General features: G+C 37.6%; 1 protein-coding gene across 2 annotated transcripts in view; it reads left to right on the top strand.

The window, feature by feature from the left end:
• Window positions 1–18,797, top strand: part of MINPP1 (multiple inositol-polyphosphate phosphatase 1) — a 44,443-nt gene extending 25,646 nt beyond the window's left edge. For both annotated transcript variants that reach the window (XM_032245610.1, XM_032245609.1), the window contains one exon: window positions 17,479–18,797. In XM_032245610.1, coding sequence (XP_032101501.1) covers window positions 17,479–17,875 — 397 coding nt within the window. In that variant the 3' untranslated portion in view covers window positions 17,876–18,797. The remainder of the gene's footprint in view (window positions 1–17,478) is intronic.
• Window positions 18,798–25,309: the final 6,512 nt, after the last annotated feature.

Genomic DNA, 25,309 nt, shown 5'->3' with positions numbered 1-25,309 from the left:
GAGCCGTAATCATGCCACTGTACTCCAGCCTGTGCAACAGAGCAAGATCCTGTCTCTAAGTAAGTAAATAAATAAATAAGATTGTTTCTATTTCTGCTTTATTTATTTGTGTTGATTTTAAATAAGTTCCATGTATTCTGAGGTTTACACTTACACACTTCTCTCCTTAATTAGAACATAGACAAGTAAAATCTATTGTCATTTTTCAAAAATATTTGGACAAATCTATTGAAATCAATACGGAGCATTTTCCAGGTTATTTTTGAGTACCCACTGTGTTCAGGTTATTTGGCTGGCAATAGAAGGTATACAAAGATGAATGCGTCGAAATTGTCTCCGGACTCAAAGTTTGGAGAATACGTATAATAGCACAAAAAAGGATAAAAAGAAAATTACTGAGAGAGAATTAATTTGAACTTTTCAGATTTGGTAAAGGCTTTATGAGGAGTCTTTGAAATAGGCTACCAAAGACTTTTCTTTCTAATCTCAGCATATCAGCCCTTAGTAATTGTTTTGATGTGTTTTTTAATAACCTGATTGAGGTATAATTCATGTAAACTGTACATATTTAAAGTGTACAGTTTGGTCAGTTTTTACATATGTATACACCCATGAAACCATCACTGCAATCAAGATAAAATATCCATCACAGCCAAGTTTCTTTGTGACCCTTTTTAATTCACTGTCTACCCCCATTTTCAGGTAACCACTGATGTGCTTTCTGTCACTATAGATTAAGTTGTATTTTCTAGGATTTTATATAATGGAGTCATAGTGAATATTTTTTTGGTTGGGCTTCTTTCACTCAGCAAGTAATTGTAAGATTCATCTGTGTTGATGATGAATCAAATAGTTAATGCCTATTTAAGGCCAAGTAATATTCTGTTATACATATCCACCACCATTTTTTCACCTTTTGATGGACATTTGGTTGTTCACAGTTGAAGGCGATTGCAAATAATGCTTCTGAATATTTGTGATCTTTGTATGTTATGCTTTGATTTCTTGGGCACCTAATTGGATGTAATGGCTGAGTCTTATGTAGGTGTATTCTTCTTTTCTTTTCTTTTCTTTTTTTTTTTTTTTGAGACAGTCTCACTCTGTTGACCAGTCTGGAGTGCAGTGGCACGATCTTGGCTCACTGCCACCTCCATCTCCTGGCCTCAAGCAGTTTTCCTGCCTCAGCCTCCCAAGTAGCTGAGATTACAGGCGTGTGCCATCATGCTCAGCTAATATCTGTATTTTTAGTAGAGATGGGGTTTCACCATGTTGGCCAGGCTGGGAACTCTTGACCTCAGATAATCCGTCGGCCTCGGCCTTCCAAAGTGCTGGGATTACAGGCATGAGCCTCGCACCCGGCCGTAGTTTTCACTTTTTAAGAAACTACTAAACTTTTCCCACCGATGTATGAAAGTTTGAGTTGTTCCACATCCTGCCAACACTTCATATGGCAGGTCTTTTTAATTTTAACCATTCTAATGGGTGTGTAGTAATACTTTGTTGTGGTTTTAGTTTGCATTTTCATAATGATTAGTGATACTGAGCATCTTTTCATGTGCTTATTTATATCTGTATATCTACTTTGGTTCTTTAAATATTTTGTCTGCTTTTTAATAGGATTATCTTTATTACTGTTCTCAGAGTTTCTCTCTCTCTCTCTCTCTCTCTCACTCTCTGCGTGTGTGTGTGTGTGTGTGTGTGTGTGTGTGTGTGTGTGTGTGTATACTTTCTAGGTACAAATCCTTCATCAGATTTATGCTTTAGAAATATATTATCTTACTCTATGGTTTGCCTTTAAAAAAAAAAATATGTATTGATGGACTGATTTTGCCCCATTATTGAGGCATTTCACCCTGAGTATATGTACCCTGTGCATTTTGAGGTTTTCCCACTGTGGCTTGTTTGAAAACTATTCGTGTGTGTCTGTGTGCGTGTGTGTGTGTGTGTGTATTTTTTCTTTTTTTTAGACAGCGTCTTACTCTGTTACCCAGGCTGGAGGACAGTGGTGTGATCATAGTGAGCCTGCAACCTCCCAGGCCCAAGCAGACCTCCCACCTCAGCCTCCCAAGTAGCTGGGACCACATGCATATGCCACCATGCCTGGCATATCTTTGAAAACTTTTTAATATATGGAACTTATTTGTATATATTTTTTATTTTTATTTTTTTCTTGCTCTGTTGCCCAGGCTGGTCTCCTGGGCTTGAGCAATCCTCCCCTTCAGCTTCCTGAGTCACTGGTATTATAGATAGGGGTAATCTGTAATTAGCTCTGCTAATTTTTTTTTAATCTGTTCCTTTTCAATGTTTTTTTCTCCTGGATTTGGAGAGTTTTCTCATATATATGTGCTGTTCAGTGCCAGCACTTGAGGGAGCCCCTGCTGGTCTGCAGCATTCTCTTCTCAGGTAATCTGTCCTGTGAATTCAGCTAGTGTGGCCTCCCTAAATCCTCTCTCCTATCTCAGCTGCTCAGGGCAACTTCTGAGCTGTTTGGGCTTCCCCTCCCAGTGCCATAGTCTGGAAACTGGGCAGTAAGCTGGGGCAGTTGTGGGGTGACCTCCTTTGCCTTCCTTTTCTCGTACTCTATGACTGTTGTTGAGTGTCTGAAACTTTATGTTTCGTTCAGCTTCCTAGTAGTTTAAGGCAGGACAATAAATCTGGTGCCTGTTAACGCCATCTTGATTGGAAGTGGAAACTGTTTCAGTGTATTTTTGCTTGAGGAAAAAAAATGTCATACTTGAGTCGTTTTAGTTCTTGATTTGTGTTAAGCTGTTGGATTGATGCTTCTCCAAATGCTCACTAGAACTGATGTTTCACTTAGATGTGTAAGAGTTAGCCAAAAAATTTTTTCTGGTAATTTTCTTCCCAAAGCATCTGGCAGTTCATGTTGCTTATTTGTAAACTTACATAAATATGGGAATTATATGAGTTGTCTAAAGCTGCATTTGATATTCCTGGATCATGTTTAAAAACACACTTTGCATAACATCAATTGAGTGTGAAACGTGAATTAAGAGCTTAGAAAGATCTAGCTGAGTACATTTGGGGGAAAAGCATGCAGTTATTAGTTGTTTTTCTGGTTGAGCTTTTTGAATAGCTTGAAGTAGTTGCTTTGTATCCTTTATCTACTTTATCTACCTTGAACACACACATGGTTATCATCCCTCATTAAAAGACAGGATTTTAGAGTTAAACTTTGTTTTTGGTTGAAGATACAATAAAATCTCCTAACCAGTTTCTATAAATAAAAGGAGGGGTATAATTTGGAGCAATCCTCTTAACCATTCTGATGCTGTTATTTCTAAAATAAGAAGGGCTAACCAGATCCCAAACTTAAAACATGATTCTGTGTATTTCAATTCAGACATTTATATAAATTACCCATTTGCTTTTTTGTATTTGGATTAATAGTTTACATTTTCAAGCAAAATATGTATCTTTTCAAGTGGTTTTGTCACTTTTTGGAAAACGTAACATGCCAAGTTTAATGCATTTTTATCAGGGAAAGAGCAGAGTTAAAGGTGTAATTCCTATTCTTTGGGATACTTCTGCCCGGAGTCTCAAAGAAGGAATAGTCATTACAGATGGGGAATGTAAGTTAATTGGAGAACTATGACTAATTGGATCAGAATGCAGAACATCTGAATTATTCTTAATTTGGTGTTAAATATTCATTCTGCTTAGACACTTTAAATATAGTATTTATTAGGACAAAATTATCAGACTTTTGTGGAATATGTGTGACTCTGGGGATATAAACCAATATGGGACAGAAGCATAGACATATTCATTTTTATGGGCACATGCCTTTCTCTATTACGAAGTTACATTTTCATAGATTCTTAGATGGTTTCATTTGCTTTGTGAAAGTTAAGAACACAGATGCAGTGAGTATTGAGTGATTGCCTTGGCAGCCCTCCTTTATAAAACATTTACAATTTCCTGTATTTATTGTTTGTTTGTTTTGAGACTGAGTCTTTCTCTGACACTCTGGAGTGCAGTGGTATGATCATGGCTTATTGCACCCTTGACTTCCTGGGCTTAAGTGATTCTCCCACCTCAGCCTCCCAAGTAGTTGGGACTATAGGCATGAGCCACTGTGCCTGGCTAATTTTGTGGGGTTTTTTGTAGAGACAAGGTCTCTCCATGTTGCCCAGGCTAGTGTCAAACTCCTGGGCTCAAGCAGTTCTTCCATCTAGGCCTCCCAAAGTGCTGGAGTTATAGGCGTGAGACACCACGCCCAGTATTCTTCTGTTAAAGGAAAACTTTGGTCCTTTTCGTCATGGTATCTTGAACCTTACAACTCTGTTGATTGAATGGTAGTGACAAAGTCACATGAGACCATAGATACAGTAAAATATCGCAATCTTTATGCTCTCAGCAATCGTATGACAAAATATAAGTAACGGTTTTATTTAACAAGAACATAATTATGAGTGTCAATCGAGAAGGAATTCCTTTCACATTTTGTTCTCTTTTTTGTCCTCCTATACCTATATGCCTATGTTTTCTCTCTTTCTCTCTCTCTCTCTTTTCTTTGTCTCTCTGTGTCTCTTTGTCTCTCTCTTTTACACACACATACACACACACACACACACACACACACACACACACACACACACACTCTTCATTTTCTTACTCCCTTATCCAGACACATACATGTACTCATACCCATTTGTTGTTGCCAGTATTTTGGGCTTATTCATAGACCAGCTGTGGTTTGTTGGAGAAGGTTGGTAGTAAAACCAGAAAAGTTCTCAAACCATCATAGGGACTTTGGTATATTCAAGGAGAAACTGGATATTTGGCTCTTTCAGATAGTGACTGGGCCTAAACTAACTGGAGTTCGTAGGAGATGGCTTAAGAACCAGATTGGATTCTTTTAAGATTAACCATAAATTATGACATAGGGCAAAGAGCAGCATGTTCATAGACTTGGAACCAAATCGCTGCTTCACAGAAATTACTGATATACTTTATACAGTCCTGGCACGTGCTTTTAATGGCTTCTGGTAAAAATTGGATCATAAGTACTTTTGTGAATTTGTTTTTGGGTATTTAACAGTTATAAAAACAAACAAACTCCACAGCTGTCTCAGCCTCCACCAGTTGAAGGTATCCAGCTCTCCATTTTTGGTGTCCATATAGTTGGCGTAGAAACATGATATGTTTTTCCATTTGACACTAAGCTACTTAACTTTGTCAAAGAAAATAGAAATGTGAATAAGCCTTATAAATGGGCAAACAGGTATAAGCATAAACAGCTGTTTAAGAGGGATTATATATTAGCTCTTTGGAAGTTCTTTTGGTTATAGATATTTTCCCGTAGGCAGTTGGTTTTTTATTTACCTGAGTTTGATATTTTGTCAGTTGAGTTTCAAACATCAGTTTATATAGTGCTTAGTCATTCTTATTTATAAGAAGAGCATTCTGAAATTCTTAACTGTGATGGGCCCTTGATTTGAACTATGTAGTTTAAAATGTCTGAAAAATCGGCCAGGCGCAGTGGCTCACGCCTGTAATCCCAGCACTTTGGGAGGCCGAGGCGGGTGGATCACGAGGTCAATTGATGGAGACCATCCTGGTCAACAAGGTGAAACCCCGTCTCTACTAAAAATACAAAAATTAGCGGGGCATGGTGGCGCACGCCTGTAGTCCCAGCTACTCGGGAGGCTGAGGCAGTAGAATTGCTTGAACCCGGGAGGCGGAGGTTGCAGTGAGCCGAGATGGCGCCATTGCACTCCAGCCTGGGTAACAAGAGCAAGACTCCATCTCAAAAAAAAAAAAAAAAAAAAAAATGTCTGAAAAATTGTTGGCTAAGTCCTCTTGAATTTTATACCTCATGATTATGAGTTAGATGTTTTACTTATTCCTTCTTTGGGAATTGTTTGGAAAAAACTGAAACCCTGTTTTTCCTCTGCCCTCACACCAACACAATAATAGTCAACATAACTTCTGTGTTAGTTCATTCTTGCATTGCTATAAAGAAATACCTGAGGCTGAGGAAGAGGTCTTTAATTGGCTCACAGTTCTGCAGGCTATAAAAGCATGGATCCAGCATCTGATTCTGATGAGGGCCTCGGGAAGCTTACAGTCATGGTGGAAGGGTAAGGGAGCTGGTGTACCACATGGTGAGAGCAGGAGTGAAAGAGAGAGAAGGAAGAGGTCCCAGGCTCCTTTACACAACCAGATCTCAGGTGAACTAACTGAACAAGAACTCACTTAACACCAAGGGGATGATGCTAAACCATTCAAGAGAGATCCTCCCCCATGACCCAATCACTTCCCACCAGGCCCTACCTTCAACATTGGGAATCACATTTCAAGATGAGATTTGGAGGGGATAAACATCCAAACCATATTATTCCAATTCTGGCCCCCCAAATCTTATAGCCTCACATTTCAAAATACAATCATGCCTTCACAATAGTTCCCCAAGTCTTTACTCATTCCAGCATTAACTCGAAATTCTTAAAGTCTAAAGTCTACAAAGTCTGATCTGGAGATGAGTTTCTTTCACCTATGATCCTGTGAGGTTAGAAATGATTTATTTACCCCCAAGATACAATGATAGTACAGGCATTGGCTATGCCTCCCATTCCAAAAGGGAGAAATCAGACAAAAGAAAGGGGTGGTAGGCTCCATGCACATCTGAAGCCCAGCAGGGAGTTGTTAAACCTTTTTTTTTTTCTTTTTTTTTAAGACAGAGTCTTGCTGTGTTGGCCCAGGCTGGAGTGTAGTGACATGAGTACAACCTCACTGCAGCCTTGACCTCTCCGATGCAAGTGATCCTATCTCAGTCTCCCAAGTAGCTAGGACCACAGGCCTATACCACCATGCCTGGCCAATTTTCATATTTTTAGTAGAGACAGAGTTTCTCTATGTTGCTAGGCTGGTCTTGGCCTCCTGAGCTCAAGTGATCTGCCCGCCTCAGCCTCCCAAAGTGCTGGATTACAGGTGTAACTCACTGTACCAAGCCAATCATTAAATCTTAAAGCTCCAAAACAATTTCCTTTGATTCCCTGTCCCGCATCCAGGGCGCACTGGCACAAGGGTGGGCTCCCAAGGCCATGGACAGCTCTGTGTCTGTGTCTTTGCAGGGTGCAGCCCCTGTGGCTGCTCTCATGGGTTACAGTTGTATGCCTATGGCTTTTCCACACTGAGGTTGCATGCTTCTGATGGCTCTACCATTCTCAGATCTGAAAGACAGCAGCTCCGTTCTTACAGCTACACTAGAGTTCCCTGGTGGGGACTCTGTGGCAGGACTCCAATGTGATGTTTCCCCCTGGCACTGCCCTAGTAGAGTTTCTCTGTGGGAACTCTGCCCTTGTGGCAAGCATCTGTGTGGGACCCAGGCTTTCCCATAAATTATCTGGAATTTAGGTGGGAGCTGCCAAGCCTTCTTCACTTTTATACTGTGCACCTATAGGCTTAACACCACATGGAAGTCGCCAAGTCTTATACGGTGGCTTGCGTTCTCTAAAGTGGTGGCCTGAGCTGTACCTTGGACCCTTTGAGCCACAGCTGAAGCCAGAGCAACTGGGACATGGGGAGCAGGCTGATCAGGGCAGCAGTGCTCTGTGCCTGGCCTCTGAAACCATTCAATCCTCCTAGGCTTCTGGGCCAGTATGGGAAGGGATTCTGCAAAGATTTTTAAAATGCTTTCAAGGCCATTTTTCCATTATCTTGATATTAACACCTGGATCCCTTTTAGTCATGATAATCTCTGTGTGTTTTTTTGTTTTGTTTTGTTTTTTTCTTTTGGAAACAAGGTTTTGTTCAGTTACCCAGGCTGGAGTAAGTGGCATGATGATAGCTCACTGCAGCCTTGACCCCTCAGATTCAAACAACCCTCCCAACTCTGCCACCAAGTAGCTGGGATTACAGTCATGCACCACCAAACCCAGCTAATTATTTTATTTTTTGTAGAGATAGGGGGTCTCACTTCATTGCCCAGGGTGATCTTGAACTCCTTGGCCCAAGTGATCCTCCTGCCTTGGCCTCCCAAAGTTCTAGAATTACAGGCATGAGCTACCATGCCCTGGCCATGGTAACCTCTTTATCAGGTGGTTGCTCCACAGCCTGCTTCGATTCTTCTCCTGAAAATAACTTTTTCTTTCTCTACCACATGACTAGACTAAAAAATTTCTAATGTTTTACACTCTGCTTCCCTTTTATATATAAGTTCTAACTTTAAGTCATTTCTTTGCTCCCATATTTGATCATAGGCCTTTAGAAGCAGCCAGGCCACATCATGAATGCTTCACTACTAAGAAATGTCTTCTGCCAGATATCCTAGGTCATCACTCTTAAATTCAAACTTCCACAGATCCCTGTATTGTATGCCCTGGGGTATTTCTAGGGCAAACAATACAGGGTAACAGGCAGAAGGTGAAAGAGTTAGAAGGGCTCAGAAAAAGACAGGAAGATGAGGAAAAAATGATGAGGGTATCCCTAGGGCACATAATACAGCCTGGATCTTTGCTGGGATGTAACAAGGGTAACATTTGCTCTAGTTCCCAGTAACATCCACATTTCCATCTGGAACCTCATCAGCCTGGGCTTTACTGTTCATATCCCTATCAGCATTTTGTTCCCAACCATTTAACCAGTCTCTCAGAAGTTCCAAATTTTTCCTCATCTTGTCTTCTTAGCCCTCCAGATTCTTCCAGCCTTTACCTTTACCCAGTTCCAAAGCCACTTCCACATCTTCCGTTATCTTTACAGCAGTTCCCCACTCCTTGGAACCAATTTTCTGTGTTAGTCCATTTGTGCAATGCTATAAAGAAATACCTGAGACTGAGTAATTTATAAAGAAAACGAGTGTATTTTGGCTCACGGTTATGCAGGTTGTATAGGAAGCATGGTTCTAGCATCTGCTTCTGGTGAGGGCCTCAGGAACCTTACAATCATGTTGGGAGGCAAAGGGGAAGCAGGTATCATATTGCAAGAGAAGGGGGCGAGAGAGAGAAGGGAGAGGTCCCAGACTTTCCTAACCAGATTTCATATGAACTGAGAACTCACTCATCATCAAGGGGATATTGTATTGTATACAGTCCATCCCCATGATTCAGTACCTTCCACTAGGCCCCATGTTCAACATTGGGGATCACTTTTCAGCATGAGATTTGGAGGAGACAAACATACAAATGACATCAACTTCTGTGACCCAATGTTGGGAGTTGGGAGATCCCCACCAATAAGCAGCAGAAACCAGCTAGGTATCCTCTAATTTTGATACCATCTACCTGCACGTAGCATCAGATCTCACAGATCTCAATCCCCAAGGTTGCCCCCTGCCCATTTCAGACACCAGTCATAAGTCTGGGCCTCTGGAACTACTGACTGACTGGCTTCAAGTTGGGGTTTTCACAACTCCTTCTTTTGTTTCTCTTAATTTGCAGGAGGGGCTCACAGATCTCAGAGAAACATGTTTACCGGTTTAGTGTAAAAGATATTACAGAGAATAAAAATGAAGAGACACATAAAACGAGGTATGGAGGAAAAGATATGGAGCTCCCATGCCCTCCCAGGGCACACCACCCTTCAGAACCTCCACATTTTCAGCTGTTTGTAAGCTCTCCAAACCCTGTCCTCTTGGGTTCTTATGGAAGCCTCATCACATAGACATGATTAATTAAACTATTGGCCATTGGTGATCAACTTGACCTTCAGCCCCTCTCCCTCTTCCTTGAGGTTAAGGGGTGGGCCTGAAATCCTAACCCTGTAATCATGCCTTTGCCTTTTTGCTGACCAGACCCATCCCGAAGCTTTCAGTCAACATGAGCATACACAAAGACAGCACTTTGGAGATTTCAAGGATTTTAGGAGTTTTGTACCAGGAAACAGGAAAAAAGACCAAATATATATTTCACAATATCATTGGAGCTTTAAGGAAGAAGACTCTCTCCTTTCTTACTGAGCCTAGAAGAATAAAGATAATAATACAGATAATAATAAAGATTACTTTATTTATGAATAGTAATACTTTACAAGGTAATTTTTATTTATTCCAGTTTGCACTTGAACCGTTAAAGGTTGCTAAGTTGAATTCAGGCTAAGAACAACAAAATAGCAAAGAAAAACATTTATGTTTGAGATTTCAGTGATTTATATTCTGAGATGTTATGTAATGGAAATAGTTTTGAGATGAGGCAAAAAATACTTAACATTCTTTTAGTTGTTGCAACTTATTTAAGAGTGTGATAAATTCTTACCCTTGAAACCTCAACCTAGACATTTAGTGAATTCCATATTGTTTTGTTTTGTTTTGTTTTTGAAATGGGAAAATCAAGAATAAAGTCAGATTTTAAAAGCTGTATAAAACGTGTAGTTGCTAAACATAAGTTTTAGTTGTCCTTAGGGTTTCAGCTTTATATTCATGTTGATAACACATTATATGAAATATGACAGTTTCTTCTATTTTATAAGTTGCTTTTCTCTGAGACAAAATTTCTCTAAGCGGGATTTTTAATAATCAAGCTTTCTTGACTTTTTTTTTTTTTACAAAAGACATAAACCAAACCAAGTGTATTCTTACCTGTATCCAGTAAAGATTTGTGTACATACATTTAGGAGCGATTTATACATATTTCTTGAAGCGATGATTTGTTTTAGGTGATTATATATTTTATATATATTTGTGTTGTCTTATACTTCACCAGTAGTGATATTATCAAGCAAAAAAATTATGCTACATAATTTACTTATTTTAATTTTCTTTTTTAAAAATTTATTCTTAAGAAACCTCACCTGGACATAATGCTAACTTAAAACATTTTCTTTTAATGCCTTATAATCCAGTGTCTTAGGAATGACCAAACTCATTTTAGTTATATCTGGAAAATTAAAGATAAAGATGGAGAGATTGATTGGCAAGGAGAGGAGGTTCATGAATTGAGAGTAAAGTATGTGGGAAATGTGAAATAGATCACATTGAGTCTGGATACAACCTCAGAATCCTTCTTAATGCAGTGTTCCAAATAGCTATTACTTACTGATTAGAGAGGTGGCCTAGATGCTGGTTTTATGACTAAAAATTCTCATTTATTGACATATTCTCTTCCAAGCAAGATAAAAATTTAGATGCATACACCCTTGTCTTCATTCATCTGCTTAGAGCCTTACATCTTTAGTGATCATGTTGTAGGGCAAAATTGGGATTCAGCCCGAGGCCACGTGGTTCTTGGCTTCACAGAGGCAAGAATTTAAGAATAAGCCAAATGAGTAGAGTAAAAACAAGTTTATTAAAAAGTGAAGGAATAAGCCCAGTGCAGTGGCCTACGCCTATAATCCCAGCACTTTGGGAGGCTGAGGTGAGTGGCTCATGAGGTCAAGAGATCAAGACCATCTTGGCCAACGTGATAAAAAACCCTGTCTCCACTAAAAATATAAAATTTAGCTGGGTGTAGTGGTGCACGCCTGTAGTCCCAGCTACTTGGGAGGCTGAGGCAGGAGAATCGCTTGAACCTGGGAGGCAGAGATTGCAATAAGCCAAGATCTCACCACTGTACTCCAGCCTGGCAACAGAGCGAGACTCCCATCTCAAAAAAAAAAAAAAAAAAAAAAAAGTAAAGGAATAAAAGGGAGGCTACCACATAGCCAGAGTAGCCTTGAGGGCTGCTGGTTGGCTATTTTTTATGGTTATTTCTTAATCTTATACTAAACAAGGAGTGGATTATTCATGAGTTTTCTGGGGAAAGTGGTAGGGAATTCTCGAAACCAAGGGTTCTTTCCCTTATTTAACCTTATAGGGTAACTTCCAGGAGTTCCCATGGTACCTGTAAACTGTCACGGTGCAGATGGGAGTGTCTTTTAGCATGCTGATATAATCAGCATTAGCAGTGAGGATGACCGGAGGTCACTTTCATTGCCCCCTTGATTCTGGCTGATTGTGGCTGTTTTATCAGCAGGATCCTTGTGACCTGTGTCTTCAGAAACAAGTCCTGCTGAACTACCTCAATCAGCTTTTTGTAGAACTGTGCTTTTCATTGAATATTTTTTCTTACTGCATATTCATTTCAGATGAAAAACCTGAGAAATGTGGCCTTTGCCTTTTTTACATTCTTGGAAAAGAATTGATGCCTTATTTAAGAAACAATCAACTGAGTGTGGTAGCTCATACCTGTGATCCCAGCACTTTGGGAGGCCAAGGTGAGACCATCACTTGGGGCCAGGAGTTCAAGACCACCTGGGCAACATGCCAAGACCACATTTCCATAAAAATAATTAGTCAGGCCTGGTGGCATACTCCTGTGGTCCTAGTTACTCAGGAGGCTGAAGTGAGAAGAGGGCTTGCTTGAGCCCAGGAGGTCAGGGCTGCAGTGAGCCATGATCATGCCACTGCATTCCAGCCCGGTTGACAGAGTGAGATTGTGTCTCTTTAAACAAATAAAAAGGGGGAAAAAATTACTTTTTAAAAATTTTGCAGGATTTTACATGTGCTTTTGCCAAATTGCATGTTGCTGAAAAGCGTTGCTAACCACTGACAATGGAGTTTTCCTCAGTCAGTATGTTGAAATGCATTTTTCTTCCCACAAATAAGAACTGATTTGATTTTAAATGATTTTTGGTTTTTTTGAGACAGATTCTCTGTCACCTGGGCTCGAGTGCAGCGACACAATCTCAGCTCACTGCAACTACCCCTCCCAGGTTCAAGTGATTCTTGTGCCTTAGCCTCTTGAGCAGCTGGGACTATAGTCATGTGCCACCACACCCAGCTAATTTTTTTGTATATTTGATAGAAGTGGGGTTTTACCAGATTGGCCCAGCTGATCTTGAACTCTTGGCCTCAAGAGATCTGCTCACAGCCTCCCAAAGTGCTGGGATTTCTTGATTTTAAATGATTTTAATCAGCAGTGGTTTGAAAGTAAATTTAAGTGACTAAGAAGTGACTGAGTTCCTAAATTACTTACTCCCAATAAACAAGTATTTTCTTATTTGAAAGGCATTAAGGTGTTTCCCAGTAAAATTTTTTGGTATAAATTGTTTCCATCCAGTTTAATTTATGGTATGCTTGTGTTTTTGCTTTTGCATTTGGATCTTTGGCCTTTGGGATATCTGATGAATTTTAAAATATGCTATTCAATGAAATGAGTTTGTCACTTGATACCGTGTTTACCTAAATCAAGTGTTAGGTACTGATATTTTAGAAGGAGAACTAACTTGAACTCATTTCCTGGGTTCTAAACTCAGCACACCACTAATTTGTGTGCTGGGGTACTTCACTGCTGCAACTGCTGTGGCTTTTGCTACCACTGTGACTGTTTGCTGTCACATATTGATCGATGGCTCTATAGCAAACACTACCAAAGAGCCATCGATCAATATGTGATAGTGAATATGCGAGTATTTTTCTGTAGCTCAAATCCAAGAGCTTTACCAGGGAAGTAGTGTATCTTCATTTTGCAGGAATGAAGCCTGAGAGAGATTGGGTAATTTGCCCTAAAATTTGCCCATAACTAGGTTATGCCCCATGGTTTTCAAGCTGCTCAGATTTTCCCTCTCTAAAAGGGTCTGATAGTACTTGTTTGAGAGGGTAAGCCAGCTACTTTGCTAAGGCTACAATGAGCAACATTTCTGTTTTAAGACTTAGAAGGAATGTATTCATGACCCAGCTCAGACACCACCTCCTCAGCAAAACCCATTCAGTTCTTCCTTAAACAGATGGATTTGTTTTTCTCTGGGTTTCTCTGACAGACACATGCAAATCTGCAAGAGCCAGAAATGTTTCATTTGTGTTTTTATTCTTTTACCTCACTATTCTTCTCCCCTCCTCTACCCATCCAAGAAGAAGAAACTAGCATGGTGCCTGCCACTTGGCATGAAATGACAGGGCCTGTCACATCTAACAAATTAACCAAATGGATCTTTTGAAAAGTCTCTTCTTTATTATGTTTTAGAAAATTGAGTGCAGCTAATTTGTCCAGGGCCTTTTGTATGAATATGAGCATCATCAGCTAGCAGCTTTTTGTTGAGTAGCAAGCTATGTTAAGTCACAAAGGGTAAAAGGAAAAAAATAAATAATGATTATGAATGAAATTGTGCTTTTTTATACTTTTCATTATTACAAATATAAATATTTTAACTTGGTTATTTTTTAAATATATAAATTATAAAAATAAAATTATAAGTTTATTATTCCCTGTAGGCACATTTCAGTTTATAAGCGAAATCTTGTTCTAATTGCTTTGATGGCTCTAGTTTTTTTAAACTATTATCCTTGTCTTATTATTGTTTTACCAGGGCATTTAACTAGACCTTTAAGATATTGTGTGGGGTTTTTATTGGTATGTTTCAAATTTCTGTAATAGAGATTGCTCTATGTAAGAAGATAAATACTTACGGACTTTATAAAAGTTAGCACTTTTCCTTCCAATCAAAAATTGTCTGGAATTCTGAAAAACAATTTTAAAACAAACTTACATTCATCAAATGATAGAAGGCGGTAATTTATTTTTGATGGCATGGTTTACTGTCAGAATCTCATATATAAACTTCCTTGATTTCCCATAAAACTTCCGATAAGCATTTTTAAGTACAATGTTCCTCAAATTTGTTCTGAAGAATTTCTGATTTTAACATATTACTGTTAGGCAGTAAAAAAAAAAAAAAAAAAAAAAAAAAGGGGGCGTGGGGTTGGGGAGGTGTTTACTGCTTTTTGTATAAACCCAAGGAACTTTGAACTTTACAACTTAAATTTGAATCACAGTCTAAATGCCATTTCTTCTATAGCTTGGATGCAATTAATAGAACTTTGAACTCATACTTTGTGCATAGCCCTTTAGGTCTCTTTCCTTTTCCCAATTTATAGTTTTCATTTGTGTGTTTTTATTTGTCTTGTATCTTTTTTCCTATTTGCTATTTGATTAACATTTGAATCTAAGTATGTAAGACTGTCTATACCACTGTCTATCCTGCACTCTTCAACACGGTAGCCACCAGCAACATGTGGTTATTGGTGCCTAAAAAGGGGCTGGTGTGAGTGAAGCTGTCCGTTAAGTGTAAATTAGGCACTGCATCTCAGACACTTGGTAGAAAAAAAGAATGTAAAGTTTACTAATTGTGTATAAAATTGCTTGCTGAAATGACAGTAGTTTGGATATATTATCATATCTTGTCCCCAGTTTATTAGAGTTCTTCCGTGGGGAAAGAGGAGTTACTGATAGTAAATTCTTTCAGTGAGACAACGGAGGTGTTTCTGCCATTGCTACTATTCTCCCTGACCTGTTTTGTGTCCTAGTATATCCCATGGAGAGCAATAACTGAAAGTTGAATTTAGGATTGCTCCTGGCTTTGAGGTGTCTGCCTGATGGCTAACTTGTATCTTTATTAAATTTCATTATTTAGATTATGACAGTGGTATTAGCTTAGACTTGAATATACTCAGATGTATAAATGGGCCAGGCAAGTAACAAAGGAATGAATTTGTCCTGTGTTACACAATGTGGAATAATACATGTATTGTGCAGGAAGTATATGCCCTCTCTAGATGGTGGGTAACCTTATTCCTGTTTAGCTGATTGTGGTCTTATGGATATATATGGACATGTGTTGCCATATCTTTCAGATTTCTAAGAAGAGCCAAAAATCTGGATTTTTAAGAATCTTAAACTTCTCAATTCTTAAATACTGATAAATAATGCAAAATTTAAAAGTACTTATGCTGGTCAAACTAAATATAGCTGTGTTCTCAATGCCACTGCTTTGTAACTTCAGACCTAAGAGGTTGCTTCTTGGGAATAAATAGAGGTTTTGGGTATTTCGATGACCTAATTAAAGTATACCGGTTATGAAGAGAGTCTTGGTAAGCTCCTATTGATGAATGGCTTTTAAGTTTTACACCTTTTAGAGAATATTAATCTTAAAGTAGTGAATAATTGTCTTTTAGTTTGTTTTGAAATACTGTTTCAATGTACTTTTTGAGTATGTGTTTCTAGCATACTCATATATGGAAGTGATTCTGCTCTTTATTTTTTCTTACATGCATTTCTGTAGTTATTTTAATGTGAATTGTTAACATTTAGAAAAATGCTTGTGTCGGATTGCTTGTCTCATCTCACAGAATTCATTCGGTGAGAATGACATGCACACCCTGTTCTGGTATGTGTACTGTTCAGAAGTATGATGGGTTGTTTTCTGAGATTTCGTGGCTCTGTTCCTCTCCCCCGACTTTCACCTGAACGTACTTTTTTTAATCTCTCTGTCCCTTTTCTGCTTGGCCGAAATTCCACTACCAGCAGTTTCTCTGGTGTGAGTCTTGTGCTTGGAGAGCTCCAGGTTTCTCCGGCCCCAGCCCGCACTGCAGGCCTGTCTTGTACTCACCAAGTCCTGGAGAGGACTAAATACTTGCCAGTTTGAGCTGCTATCTCCAATTTGCCCACAGCGCTTCCAGTGAATACCTGTTGGCTGTTTGGGATTCTCCTGTTCTCAGATTGCTCAGATGCTCTGAGGCTTCTCTCTGCTTCTTCAACAGATACTGATAATACCTAGTTCTTGAGGATGGATGCTACTTGGGGTGGTTCACAGAGAATACTTTTCCACCTAGTTATGCCGTAAATGTTTCCCATGGGTTTTTGGATTTGCTATCTAGTTGCTCTGTTTGTGTGTGTTGGGGACAGAGGGAATCAGGAGGTCTAAAACTGCTGTTTCTGTCCTCCCAGAAAATCCAGATGCACTAAATCGATAACGTGATGAGTGGTGGCAAAAAGTCAGACAATCATGTTTGAATAGGGTTACAAATTATATTTAAGAAAAATAGTATTTTTTTCTGTAAAAGTAGGGAAAAGGCTAAGCAGTTATTCACTGCTTCTTATAAAAAAGCCTTTACCAGAAAAAAAAAAAAATTGAAAACTGCAAGAAAAAACTGATTTAGCTCATAATGTTGAAAGCGATTTGTATTCCTGGCACTTATAAACTCTCACTCCCAACCAGAGACACATTGTTTGAGCCAGAATAGGTTGTATCACTAACCTTTTGTGGGTTTTGTAAACCATTGAAGGATTATGTGAATTACCATGGAATCCTGTTCAGACTTGATAAGACATTTACTGAATATTGCTTGTTCTTATTCCCTTGATGTAAATAAAATAATAACACTTTATTCAAAAGAGCTTTATGGAGTAATATTTACTAAGGGCCAGTTTGCTGAGTTTTATGCACAGAAAGGCAATACAGTGTTGAAATACACATCTGTTTCAAATTCCCATATCTATAAGACACTACTCTCTTTAAACTTAAAGGAAAATATGTATGCACACTGTTTCATATGGATTTGCAACGGTACAGTGATCCTGAATTTCGGAACTTAACTTTCAGTTTAAAAAGTTTAGTTCTCCACTACATGGAATTTCAGCCATATGCTTGAGTAATTTATATAAAGATTTAAAAAATAGATGGGATTAAACTAAAAACAAGATGGGAAAGTTACTCCTAAGTATAAATACTATGTTCTATGACATTAATATATATTTCTGTTTGAAGGTCTCAGCCAGTTTCTTCTCCAGTCATCCTTCAGTTTGGTCATGCAGAGACCCTTCTTCCACTGCTTTCTCTCATGGGCTACTTCAAAGACAAGGAACCTCTAACAGCTTACAATTACAAGGAACAAATGCATCGGAAGTTCCGAAGCGGTCACATTGTACCTTATGCCTCAAACCTAATATTTGTGCTTTACCACTGTGAAAATGCTAAGACTCCTAAAGAACAATTCCAAGTGCAGATGTTATTAAATGAAAAGGTGTTACCCTTGGCTTACTCACAAGAAACTGTTTCATTTTATGAGGATCTGAAGAACCACTACAAGGACATCCTTCAGAGTTGTCAAACCAGTGAAGAATGTGAATTAGCAAAGGCTAACAGTACATCTGATGAACTATGAGTAAATGAAGAACATTTTTAATTCTTTAGAAATCTATAAGGAGTGATTACATGCTTGTAATAGGTAGGCAATCCCTTGATTACGGAAAGCTTTTATATTACTTGAATGTTTCTGTCTTTTCACAGAAAAACATTTAGTTTCTCTTTGGGTTTGAACATGAGACATAAGAAATGATTTTTCACTGGAGCAGCTCTCTTAAGGGGAAACAAATCTATTCAGAGAAACAGCTGGCCCTGCACATGTTTACAAAATGAAATTCTTCCTACTTATATAAGAAATCTCACACTGAGATAGAATTATGATTTCATAATGATACTTGAAAAGTGCTGGAGTAACAAAACATCTCAGTTGGACCATCCTTAACTTGATTGAACTGTCTAGGAACTTTACAGATTGGTCTGCAGTTCTCTCTCTTTTCCTCAGGTGGGACAGTTCTAGCATTGTCTTTCTGAATCAGGAATATTGTGATAAGCTGGGAGTATCACTTTGGAAGAAAGTACAGTAATGTCTCTAGATGAGAATTTGAAACAAGAAATAACGTTGTAAAAGGACACCTTCACTGAAGCAAGTCAGAAAGTACAATGAAAATAAATATTTTTGGTATTTGGTATTTATAAAATATTTGAAATTTTTTCAAGAATTCCTTTTTACTTCTAGGAAGTCTCACAAGACCATCTTAAATTATTATTATATCTGTTTGGACAATTAGCAACGAGTCAGATAGGTAGAATCAAAGTTTTTCAAATCTATTTCTTAGCTAACTTTTTCATTCTGTCGCTTGGCTTCTATTTTTATATTTTGCTATTATATGAAATATATTTTTTGGTTGTTTGATTTCTCTTTCTTTCTTTATAAATAGTTCTGAGTTCTGTCAAATACCATGAAAGCATTTGGTATAATAAAGAAAATTCTTATAACTTTGCTACCAGGTCTTTTCTCCTCTCCATGTCAAAATACAATCAATAAGTTATGTTGAAAGTTTAGAAATTCAAGCAGCTTTGACTCAATCTGGCAATTTAAAACAGTTTTTTTCTAAGAGAAATTTCCTCAAATAAATGGATGTGTTAATGCATTTTAATTCATGTATACCTTAAAAGTGATATATTTCAAAGGAAAATTTGAGATTTTTCTTGAAAATGTGTAGTTACTCTTATTAAACAACATGTAGTAAAATCCCCTACTGGAGTCTCCTCTTATTAGTTTTACAGTACTTTGCTTTTGAAGAGACAGACCATAGGAAAACCAATACATGTTAAGAATATCCATGTGTCTGTGTACAGATTGTCATATGTGACTTGGATTAAGACATTTTCAAGCCAAACTTCAGTTGATAAAATTGAAAAAATCACTCTTTGAAAAAAAATGACAATAAGATCTTTATCACCCACAGTCGAAATATTTTTTAGTTAATTCTTAGTAGTTTGAGTTTTTCTGCCAATGAAGTCATCATATGCTAATTTAGAGAAAAGACAAAGATTTTAAATGGTTTCTCTATTAGTAAGAAAACCTCATGTTACTTTTGATTTGCAAACTATGACCCAAGGACACCTTTAAAATGAGACCATATTAACTGTTGGGTTATGTGACCTTGCCAAGACCTTTTTGAATAGATCTTCTAAGGTTAGAAAAAGTGGCGCTAATGAGTAAGTAAAAGAAACAAGCCAACAAACACTGGGAGCTGTAAATATGGTATGTGTGCTATGAAAAGATGAAGGAAGACCATTTCAACATGGGATTTTCAGAAACTGAATTATTCCAGAATGGACATGATATAGATTAAATCAAATATTATCTTCATAACACAATTCTAGAAAGAAGATACAAATGTTACAAAGAAAGGATCCTGGGTTGAAATGACCTTGGGAAACATGGGGTTCTCCTATGGAATGCCTCTGGCTTTTAATGTGCTATTGTGCATTGTGACTAAAGGAGGCATTATAGGAGATTACATTTTTTTCTATCTTTCTTGACCTGAGTAGACTGTCATTTACAATCGTCATAAATTGTAACTCCACAGCAGGAAAAGAGATGTCATATTCTTCCAATGAAAGATTTATAGTTTGAGTTCCATACTGGAAAACTTGGGAGGAGGTTAACTTTAAAAAACTTTAACTATTTTGTCATTACTGAAATAATGTATTTTAAGATAAAAGGATTCTTAATTTTATTATTCTTTAAGCTAGCCTCAATTCAGCATCTTCCATGTATCGCACTCTATGACTCACCACCCTGTAGCCTGAAAGGAACCCAATGGCATGTGTTAGTTTAATCCAAAGTCTTTCAAAGTACATTCTCATTTACGGGTCTATAACAATTTACAGTCTATGACAATTGTAAATGAGAATGTACTTTGAAAAATTTTGGATTAAACTAACACATGCCATTTGGGTTTCTTTCAGGCTATAGGTGGTGAGTCATGGAATTAAAAACAAGAAGAAAAATTGTACTCAATTGTAAATTTGATCAGATAAAAAATAGAATTGTTATAGTTTTATCTTAAAATACTGTTTTGTAATTTAGTATTCGTTTCTTAAAGAAAAATGGAAATGCATTTTGTTAAAAATCTAAGTGTCACAACTATATATTGAAATTATGAGATGCAGAGATCCTTGATCTTTTGATCAGAGATCTTCAAATGAATGATGTTTCACAAAATAGACAATTAGCTGTTAAATGCTGATAGTGCATTAATACTGCTGATTCTGCAAAGTTCTGGTGTCATTTCTTTAAAAAAAATTGTAAATATGCGGACAAGAAAATAAAATGATAAACACCCATATCCATCCTGTTTTATCAGAATTAACATCGTAACATTTGTTTTAGATTTAAATAAGAGCTGTTTTGAGGACTTTTGTATACCTCTATGATTCTACTACCTCTCAACCCTACCTAGAGGTAACCATCAACATAAAATTCAGTATTCATCATTGCACTGCATGCTTGATTCTGGAAGCTTGTAGTATTGTGGGAGTTTTAAATTTTCTATAGAAAGACTTGTCATTCTCTATAATTCTTGAATGACTAATGTATTTTACTGCTCTTTTTGTTTTTCAAGACTTTTTAAAATCCTGATGTTTGTTGCAAATTAGTACCTTCAGTTTATCAATGCCTGTTGAGTACTTTCATATATAAACACTATGTTTTTAGTCTGTTGGCATATAAAGATGAATGAACTTAGTTGGTTTTTTTGGTTTTTTGTATCCTTTGAATACTTTTTAAAATATCAAAGACTATGAAAGTTTTATAGGAATTAAATTTCATTGTTCCACAGGACCATATAGTCATTTTTGACTCTATAAAGATGTATTTTAAATATTTCATATGAAACTACTGGATGGAGGTTAAGTGTGGTTCATTTTTGCTAGTTTTACAGAAGTAATGATACTATTCTGGTGTTATTTAGGAAATGTCTAAAACGAGAATCTCAAGATAAAAACTAAAGGTATTATCTATGATAGGATATGTGAAGAGTTGAACATTGAAAAAGATAGTCTTTGGCTAACAAGAGTTTATTCGTAATAGGTGACCAAATTACTCAGTTATGCCAAAATTTAATCTTTATTGGTTCAGCATTTTGGCTGATTAATTTCTGTGGACATAAGCCATTTTTTCTGTCTCATCTACAGCTACATATGCATTGTATTATACTTACTGTTTTCTATGGTCATGTGGTCATTTTGAAGTTCCTGCTCTCCAACACACAGTCACTTACTTGATACTACTTTTTTGTATGATCTCAATCTTAATTAACACTGAAATCAAAACTCAGTGTGTAAGGAAAAAAGTAGTTCATGTTTTTCCAGGCATGTTCTAGTGTTATGATATCTTTATTTGAATGCTGTTCTTTTGTAAACTGCAGAACTGCTTATGCATACCCTTAGGATGTGAGAGTTACATGCAACCTAACCCAACTGTACAGTTTTGGAACACACTTCTCTAAGGTGGTATTTCATGTGGTTCATTAATGATAGTTGGAATTTGGACTGTCTTTTGCCAAATGTAAGCTGAAAATATTTGTATTACTTGCATATATCATTTACTTATATCTGACAATTACCCTGAACTTAGATCGCAGATCACCCAACTCTCTATTAACTGTTCTTTTTCTCATACTTATTTGTTTCCTTCCATTCATGTAGCAGCCTCTTTTACTCTTTAGTCTATTTAGCTATGTTTTCTTCTGTATATGTGTGAGAATAATATCATTTTTAACAGAACTCCATATCAGGAAAAGAGATGTCATATTCTTCCAGTTAAAGATTTATTATTAATTTATTATTATTTATTTATTTTATTAGTTTTTAAACTAGCCTCAACTCAACATCTTCCATGTAGCACATTCTCAGATTTTATTTTATTTTTAGGACAGAGTCTCACTCTGGCCCAGGCTGGAGTGCAGTAGTGCCATCATAGCTCACTGCAGCCTCAAATTCAGCTCAAGTGTTCCTCCTGCCTCAGCTTCCCAAGTGTCTGGGACTACAGGCACACTCCACCATGCCCAGCTAATTTTTAAATTCATTGTAGAGAGGGGGTCTCACTGTGTTACTGAGACTGATTTTGAACTCCTGGGCTCAAGTGATCCTCTCGCATCAGCCTCCCAAAGTGCTGGGATTACAAGCATGAGCCACTGCATCTGACCCATTCCTAGATTTTATACCATTTAGACCCAAGAAATCCATGTTTACACTTTTGTTTGTTGTACTGGGAGAATAAATATTTGTTCATTAAAATGACAGTCTTCTGAGTCGCGTAATACTACTGGTAAAGTTTAATTCAGATATTTATTTTACATTCTTTCTAAGATGGCCAATATGGAAATTAAGTTGGAATGAAAGTCTATAGATTTTTGTCTGCATTAACAATTTGGGTGCTTTGGGAAACTTTTTCAACAAATACTCTGGAAAAAATACAGTTTAGATGTAAATTATGTAAGTATATACTGGTGAAATGTATCCTTGCATATATACAGATAGGACAATCTATTTAATGGATAAAAAAGGTTCTTAATTGGAAATAGCTAATTTTGCTCCAGCCATAGTTGCTTTTTATGTTTTTTGTTTGTTTTTTTCTTTAGATACAATCTCACTCTGTTACCTAGGCTGGAGTGCAATGGCACAATCATGGCTCACTGCAGCATGACCTCCTAGTGTCAAGTGATCCTCCCACATCAGCCTCCCAAGTAGCTGGGACAATGGATATATGACACTATGCCCTGCTAATATATATTTTTTTAATCTTTTGTAGAGACAGGGTCTCAGTATGTTGCCCAGGCTGGTCTTGAACTCCTAGGCTCAAGCAGTCCTCCCACTGCAACCACCCAAAGTGCTGGGATTGCAAGTGTGAGCCACCACACCTGCCAGTTTCTTTTTCTTAGATATTTTTCTTTACTTTACCTTTTTGAGATGAGAAGTCTAGTTCTGGTGAGACAAGATAGTGTTTTTTTCTCCTCTGTCTAAGCAGCTTTGCTCCCTGGAGCTTTTTGTCAGTATTTGCATTATGAAAATTAGGTTAAGGGCCTGGTTTTCTAATTTGTCTGTTTTAGATAGTCACACCACCCAAGTACCATTTATAGTGGGAAGAAACAATTGTGTCAGCTTTTCTTCCTCCTCCAGTCCTGCGAGACTGAAAAGAATCTGAGAAGAGAAATTGAGATCCTTGGGGCCATTGAAAAAATAAGCTAGAAACAGCCTTCTCTACCTTTTCCTTGCTAAGAGATAATACACAAAACTCCCAGATTTAGATAGAAATTCCAGAAGTAGCTAGGATTCTATTAATACACCCACATTGCTCTCGTTGCAAGACCTCAGGTTTTTCTAGTTAGGACATTGAGGGTAGAGTAGCTGACACTGGAACTTTCCAAATAGACTACTAATTTTTGCTTCAGTCACCTGCTGGAGGTAGGAAAGTCAGTAATACTTGCTTTTCAAGTCTAGTGGCTGTCTGCTCAGCTCTTGAAAAATAGCTGGAAGCATGGCTGGAAGATCTTCCTCCAACCCTGGGGCCTACGTGATGTTTCAAAGGATTGTTTTATTTAACAGGTCTAAAAACTGACTATGTAAACCAAAAATAAAATTCTAATCTCCCCAACTGACTGAATGGACCCCTTCTTGGCCAAGGCATCTCAAAAAACCTGAACAACTAATTCAAGCTATCACAGGAAGAAGGGCCTGGACATACCTGTTACATCCTTCTCCCTTTGAAGTTTAGGAATAACTGACCAGCATTAATGTGAAAATAGAGATCATAACACTGACAAAACAGACTCTAGCAATAAGATACCAAATTCAACCTGACTCTGGTACAGGATCATGTAACAGCAGGCCCTGAAGGAAATCAAAGTATGTTACCCCAAAATACATTTTTTTGACATATTTTGAAATGGCCCTGCAGAGCCCTCTCTTGTGGACGAAATCGGCGTTCTGTAGAGGATCTCCTTCCCTTGCTAGGTCTTTCTAGAGTCTGACACCTTTTAAGTTATAACGAGAGATATTCACCAACTATTCTGTCTGAAGCCTACTGCATGGAGGCTTCATGTACATAAGAATCTTGGCTTCCACAGCCTGCTTAACTTAACATTTCTTTAGGCTGACTTCAACTCTTCAGGCAAAGCTTAACTCTTTCAACCAATTGCCCGGTTAGGAAATCTTTGAATCTACCTATGACCTGGAAGCCCTTCTACTTCAAGATGTCCTGCCTTTCTGGGCTGAACCAATATATACCTTCCATGTAACCATGTATCAATTTATGCCTTTGCTTGTAACTTCTGTCTTCCTAAAATGTATAAAACGAAGCTGTAACCCAACCATGTTGGGTGCATGTTCTCAAGACCTCTTGAGGCTGTGTCATGGGCCATAGTCCTTAATCTTAGCAAAGTAAGCCTAAATTGATTGATATTTGTCTCAGATTCTTTTTGGTTTAAGTTACTAATTATTTTATAAGCACTATTATAGACCTGGGTGCAGGTATTTGTTGGTAGTTGTGCAAACATAGGTGAGTAAAGTTCAGTCTTAAGAGAAAATCATCTCATGTTGCATATCATACTGTATCAAAGTACTCTGTAATTCTCAGTACTCAGCAATGTACATGATGTTAACTAGCTAATCTGTAAAATAAATCATGTATTAAATAATAGTTGCCATTAGGTAAGAAAAATATCTACATGTGCCAAGCACTATGGGTTGTACTTTGCTATTCTGTTTAATCCTCTGTACTGCACTGTGAAGTTGGTAGTATAAAACCCATTTTGCAGATGAGGAAATTGAGGTTATAATTTCAACTTTGTGTTGAAGATCCTATAGTAAACAGAGTAGTTGGATGAATCAAAGAAATACCAGAAAACACAAGAAGACCCTTGGTAGCTGCTGCTTGCCTGCCTGCTCTCTTCCCTTCGTCTCCTCTCCTTTCCTCCCTCCCCTCTCCTCCCCTCCCCTCCCC

Source organism: Sapajus apella, unplaced genomic scaffold, assembly GCF_009761245.1.
Source record: "Sapajus apella isolate SASKATOON/1434 unplaced genomic scaffold, GSC_monkey_1.0 scaffold58, whole genome shotgun sequence".
NCBI lineage: Eukaryota > Metazoa > Chordata > Mammalia > Primates > Cebidae > Sapajus > Sapajus apella.
Note: the sequence above shows the minus strand (reverse complement) of the source record. Positions and strands in the feature narration are given on the sequence as shown.